At 40.8% G+C, this 6438-nt stretch overlaps 1 protein-coding gene across 1 annotated transcript; it reads right to left on the bottom strand.

Annotated features, from left to right (window-relative positions):
* Nucleotides 1-2196: 2196 nt before the first annotated feature.
* LOC143138566 (fish-egg lectin-like) lies at nt 2197-5391 on the bottom strand. Its single transcript, XM_076299010.1, has 5 exons — nt 5265-5391; nt 3888-4115; nt 3007-3212; nt 2791-2918; nt 2197-2653 (listed from the first exon to the last, which is right to left on the bottom strand). Exons 1-5 carry the CDS (start codon nt 5323-5325, stop codon nt 2509-2511), a joined length of 768 nt encoding a protein of 255 aa, XP_076155125.1. The 5' UTR covers nt 5326-5391; the 3' UTR covers nt 2197-2508.
* Between the last annotated feature and the right edge of the window lie 1047 nt (nt 5392-6438).

Genomic DNA, 6438 nt, shown 5'->3' with positions numbered 1-6438 from the left:
ACGGCCATGGCCGTCGTGGCCGCCGTGAAATTCCTACCCTGGCTGTGACTTATCAACATTCCACAGCGTTGCGATAAACAGCTAAAAAAAACTAACGATTTTAGCCCTAAAATTCATTTAGTATTAATAATTGATTTCATATTTATTTATTTTTTAAGTGGCCATGGTATAAACGGGATAATGCCCTTCGATGCATCCATTATCAGAAATAAATCCTCCGCTTCGTGTCGGACGGTTCACGCCTCCGCGTCGTCCATTTATTTCAGATAATGGACACCTCGTCGGACATTATCCCTTACTTATATCACCAACATTTTCCATGGAAAACCGTTAGCTTTGAAAATCAGTGTGTGTCCAGTGCCTATACGCCAACCCCACCTATAATGTTTCTTGCCAATGTAAGGTTAGCAATTTGGATATAGTGGAAAGGTCACATGTTGACAAAAGCTTTTGTAATCAACAGCAACCCTGTTTATACATACAGTGAACTAGAAAGTCTTTGGTTTCAGCTGCCATTTGGTCTCGGTTCTCGTCACCCTGTTGAGGGCCTAACTCAGTCCCAAGCCTCTCCTGGACCACAGGAAAATACCTGAAGTCTAACTCTATTTGTCAAAGGAGAAATTATAATTTGCTCGTGTCTGATATCATTTTAAAAGTCTCCATGCGAGAAATACAGCATTGTCAGTTGCAGAACAGTAAAGTTAATGCATATGAAGTTTCTGTAACATGGGTTATTTTTCAGATAACAGAGGTTCCCTGGTGATTCCAGATGCATGCCGTCTATATGTTAATATGTTGTTTTAGATATAAGGGGAAGAACACAGATAATTCCAACTTTTTGTCTTTTCTCTTTTCTTTTCTGCCTCTTGTCTTTGACTGGCTATAGGCTCCGCCCAGCCTGCTGACTCTTCTGGAGGAGGCCTTGCTCTCTTTGGCCTTTCTTTTCTCTCTCTCACTCTCTCCTTTTTTTGTTATTTTCTTTATATTTGATGAATTGTTTTATCTGGTTGACAATCTAACTTGTTAAGTTTACATTTAAGTTTGTGGGCCCTATCATGACAATCAGAAGCGCATCGTCACTCGTCAAACGCTTATTCAAATTTAGTAGGATGTCCAGTCCACATTGGGAGGGTTTTCGTTATCAAACATCGAGCGCATGGAGCAACAAGGTGTTCCTAGGTTTTTTAATCAGTCATGGGTGTGTTTGGGGCATAACATCATTTAAACCAATGAGAATGACATCTGTCATTCCCTTTAACGGCGCAAAGCGCAATGTCAAATAAATGCATCGGAATTTCACAAAAAATCACCAGGACCGAAACATAAACCTGGAAAAATAGGGTATCACATACTATTTTAACTTTTTCTCCCACTGTCTTCTCCCGCTGTCAAGGGGGTGCGAGGCCCTGTGCGAACTTGACAGGTGCGAGGCACTTTTCACTTATGTGCATGAAATCATGGGACAGCCTACACGTAGCCTACTGTCGATGCATTTTAATAGTAGGCTAATAGGCTACACAAGCTTGTCTTTAAGAGGGAAAATTGTAGGCTATAGCCTATAACATTAGCTGAGTCACATATTTGGCCATAAGCCGCTTAGCTACATCACGAAACCAAACTAGTGTAACAAAGGAGAACACTTTACTGTAGCAGTGCTGTCTTTCTTATTCACATTACTGTATAGTGGCAAAACTGAGATGTTTGTCTGTTTGTCCCATTGACAATTGTTGAATGTTCCGTGACTGTTTTTTTGTCCGGGAAACGTAGAATAAACTGATGAAATTGATTTGCTTTACAAATGAAAAAGAACTCAAAACATTGTACACTGTTGGCTCTATTGTTTGCTTGAGTTGAGTTTGTTCAGTCTGGCCCACGCTGTTCACGGTCAATGATAGTAGCCTATGCGCAAGCACCGGAACCTTTCTATGGCCTTGGCTTGACACACCATTATCATTTTGCCCCCATGACCTATAGAGGGCTTACACTCAAAAAGCATTAAACTGTTCTCAATCAAAATGTTATTGAAGAGAAATAAAATGAATAACTAATTATATATACAGTATTAACTGAAACTGAAATATTAATATGGCTCCTACAGTACACTGTATGAGCCAACTGTGTATTCCCATGTTCCAATAATGCATTATGAGGTATGGCTCGAAGTGAAATGTCATTTTTAGTATGATATGCTTTATTGATCACCAAAATCACAAGAGGACAGATAGTATTCATCGTTATGATTATTTTTAAAGAGTGCTGGAAAAGACAAGGTAACATACAACCACCCAAAGGAAGCACCACTTCAGGATATTCTAGACTGTGCACACTGTTTTCAATCTACACAATAGATGTGTTTTTAAAAATCAACTGGATAATTTGACAGAAGCACAGCATGAGTATTACTGTTTAAATTGTAAGCATATGAAAAGCAGCAATGAAAAATGTTAAGCACTGCAGTAATGAATGAAGTAATGAAGCTGTAGGGCTGCCTCTGTCGAAGAGCAGTGCTCAGACTTTGCAGTTGTAGATGGCGTCATCCTTCAGGATGATCCAGAGATGATCCATATCGTAGGACACATGCTTCACTTGACCGTTGTGGATATTAATTTGGGTCCACTCGTCACCCTCAGGTTTACAGGGAGATGTGGAATCCCTGCAATGGATTTCACCAGATGACGAAATATTTTAGAGTTGATGGGAAATAATTTAACATAATTGTGGAATTATAAAAAAAATACTTTGTGGCCTTAGAAAAGGACCCTCCATACAGACAAACTCGTAAAGACAAACCTGCGGAAGACGTTTCCTGCAGAATTCACTCCATAGACAGAGCCATCACCTCCCACCTCGATCATAGACAAGGATCCTGCAATGTGCTGCCAGTCACCGACTCCCTGACAATGAAGGGAATCCACCCCCTATAGGATCCAATGAAGGCGGTTGAGAAAAATCAATTCATTTTTTTTATTTTGCTTAGTGATCATTCCCCAAAATGATCAGCCTTACCTTTCTAATAAAGATTTGATCCTCACTGTTAATACCCCAGCAGCTATAGGGGCCACAGCTGTAGTACTTTAATTTGCCAGGATAGCTGGTCCAGCTTACAGGACCGTTTGCTCCCATGTAGCCGACAGTAAGACAGAAGGGGACATCATCATGATTGCATCCTGCAACAAACTGGTCTCCACCAGCATCAATCTGCTTCAAGAGCCCTGGTCCATAATAACAAAACACAGGTGTATGGGATTTTAAGGCCAGACTTCACATCAAACAATGCTATTGTACACTACCAGTCAAAAGTTTGGGTTCACGTAGAAATTTCCATTCCACTCCATTATTTATTTTATTTATTATGTATTATTTATTTAATATTTATATATGCGTTTCTCTCTTGCCACTTGCCCCCCACCCACCCACATATACAGGTACACCCCCCTCGCTCACACACACCATTACACCGAAACCCCCCTCACACTTACACACCATACCTCCCAAACACGCACACCATACCCACACACCTCCTTTCCTCCACACCAACAACAAATCCCCTCCCCACACACAGGTACACCACCCTCCCCCACACACCCTATTATCTCCATTACCCCCAACACACACACACACGGGTACACCCTCCCCCCAAACACACATATACACTTACCCCCCCCCATCAAACAGTCAAAATCCTCGTAAATCCATTTAAATGTAATTTTGGAAAAATGTTGTTAAAATAACAAAAACTTGTAAGTATAGGATATGTTAAGTCATCATGCGAACTTTGACAACACAATGTTGAATCATTTAAAAATGACAAGGTTTTTTCAATTTCCTGAAAACGAATGGATTTGGACATACAGTGACAATATTATCAGTGGTGAAGTTGGTCTTACCAGGTACTTGAACCCAGCTACCTGCAGCCAGTTTGAAGATGTTGTTTGCACAGTTGACTCCCCAGATTCCTGCTTGGCCCACGGTGACGTGTTTCAGTTTGCCATTGATTTGTGTCCATGTCGATTCATACAGTGTGAAGATATTGTCTTCTTTGTTCACTCCCATCACCTGTCCATTACCTACGTCAATCTGCACTAGGCTACCAGGGATAACTTCACAAGTATATGCTGCAAGAAAACAAAATAAAAACGGTTAAGTGTGGGTAGTCAGGTGGAGGTGAGTCAGGTGGGCACAACAGGGAAAATTTGACAAGGCGCACGGGATTGAGAACAGGGTTTCTGCAGGCATCAGCAAATCTTTCATGCTTTTTCAGGCCACTTTAAACTAATTTCATGCCCAACTGCAGATAAACCTCACAACACGTTGCATTGCATCCGGTGTCGCGACAAGGTTCGATACAAACCTCGACCTCGGGGGGGAGGGGGGCTAGACATTTTATTAAATACTACTTCACGAACCCTTCGTTCAAAACATGGCAAACCATATATCAAAATAAACAGCAGACCTTACCGAACACGAAGGTTTAAAGCGGTCCCTGTACAGTTAGCCGTTCCAGAGTAGGCCTAATCCGGTTTTGAATTTGCAGCAAATTTCGACATGCATGTCTCCAAATTTGGGCTTTAAGTTTCACAATGTGTTTACATTTTTCTACATGATTTCATAACAGGCCAAATACAAAATAAATGTTACAAATATCGCCTAGATGTCGGTAAATATTAAAATCAGAGGATATACAGCTGCTGACTAAGAGTTTGTTAGTAGCCTTAATGATCACAAAATGCTAAGCATGCGTCTAGGCTATTTGAGTTTCTTAAAGCTGAGCTGTGCTTGAATTGTTCAATACATGATTTCATAACAGGCCAGATATAAAATAAATGTTAAATATAGATATCTGTAAATATTAGATGATCAGATGATTTACAGTTCTGTGTTATAGGCCTATGTCATGTTTTTGTAATGTTTCATACAGTGGTGCAGGTCTACTGCTGTGAATAGGCTAAATACAAATTTGATAATTTTTATAGCCTACTGTATAGTTAACTTTGGCCTTTGTGCCCCCCATCAAATTCGCCCAACTGAAGACCAAGTGCCTTGCCCCTGAAATGGTGAAATTCCAAGCCTGGTTACAGCCCTAATAATTTGTAATGCCTCTGAACATCGAAGTTCATGCTTTTTCATGCCATTTCATGCCTGAATTTTCACAAAATCTATTTAATTACTTTTCATGCTTTTTAATGACCCGCGGAAACCCCGGAGAAACAGATTAACGTAGGCCTACCCACAGACGAAGTCAACAGACAGTAAAATTAACTTACCATTGCATGCAGTCAACAGGCAGTGCAGGGCAAAGAGAATTGTTGCGATGCGAAGAGACATGGCTGAGTTGTTGTGCGGTAACTAGACATGTTCATGGACAGTCTTTTATATGTGATGAACGTAATGATGTAATTGATTGCCTGCTCACGTGGGTAGGAACGTGTATTGATTGAGCGATGAGAGACACCTGTGGAGGAAGAAGTTTAAAAACAGTACGTGCTTGGTGGAAAGAAGAAAGGAGAGGGCAGACGACTGAAGAGGGGCAGAGATGATGAGGTGTTGGCGTGGACATAGTTAGTTGCTATATGGACAGGACATCTGAAGTGATGCTATTGACTTAAATCGGAAGGCAAGAATCAACGTGGGACGCTATATTTTTTGTGACTCTTTTTTGGGGTATCCGGGACGCCGGTGTTCCAGTTTAGATGGTGAGCAGTTTAACTGGTGATATTTGCATAAAATCAGTGAATATTCAACAAGACCCTGCCTAGGCTACTTCTTAACCTGCTCTGCCTCCGATAGTGCAGGTTTAGGCTACATTTTCACGGAGTGTTTGCAAGTGAGACAATATAACCGATATCGCTGAAAACATCACCAGTGTATGTCTAAAACATGTCGGTTTAAGCATTATCCTCACCATGTCATATTTTGTACCGCTCTGCAGTACATCTAGGTTAGCTAGATAAAGTTGGATAGAATGTTTTGCGGTGTCTCATTTTATGCGGCCCCCGAAAACCCAGTGTTTTTTCCATCCGGCCCTCTTGGTACTGAGGTTGAATAGCCCTTTTATTGGATATTAAAGAATCAAGTAATACATACAGTAAATCATTAATTAAAGCAACACCAAAGCACTTTTCCCCTGTCACACGCACGCTATTTGTTTATCCAGCACTGGCTTTGCAAATAACATGTCCACAGACAAGGTAGAGTATGTTGCATGATTTTATGAAAGTATGATGTATTGCGACATCAGAAGCACGTCAAATTTGTAGTTTCTTATGTCTCATTCCATCGAACTACAGATCCGCTACCAGATCTGGCAAACTTACATAGTGCGGTTATAGCCGATAGAGGGCCGTAAAGCGAATGCAGAAGTGCCGTTCACCCTGTTACGAATTGATGAACCACTGAAACTATTTTGGAAACATTATTTTAAGGTACAAAAAACTCTTT

The sequence above is a fragment of the Alosa pseudoharengus genome, unplaced genomic scaffold, assembly GCF_046254945.1.
Source record: "Alosa pseudoharengus isolate Yale_2024_CS ecotype anadromous, Long Island Sound unplaced genomic scaffold, YU_APseudo_1.1 YU_APseudo_1.1_scf_21, whole genome shotgun sequence".
In the NCBI taxonomy this organism is placed as follows: domain Eukaryota; kingdom Metazoa; phylum Chordata; class Actinopteri; order Clupeiformes; family Clupeidae; genus Alosa; species Alosa pseudoharengus.
This window is presented reverse-complemented; position numbering and strand designations above follow the sequence as displayed.

What these genes read in the sequence shown, in the direction of transcription:
- LOC143138566 (XM_076299010.1), bottom strand. Translation starts at nt 5,325, where the DNA reads ATGTCTCTTCGCATCGCAACAATTCTCTTTGCCCTGCACTGCCTGTTG. An exon ending in CCTGTTGACTGCATGCAATG is followed by an intron (nt 4,116 to 5,264) that starts GTAAGTTAATTT and finishes GTTTTCTTGCAG; the next exon opens with CATATACTTGTGAAGTTATC. An exon ending in ATCAAATCTTTATTAGAAAG is followed by an intron (nt 2,919 to 3,006) that starts GTAAGGCTGATC and finishes TGGATCCTATAG; the next exon opens with GGGGTGGATTCCCTTCATTG.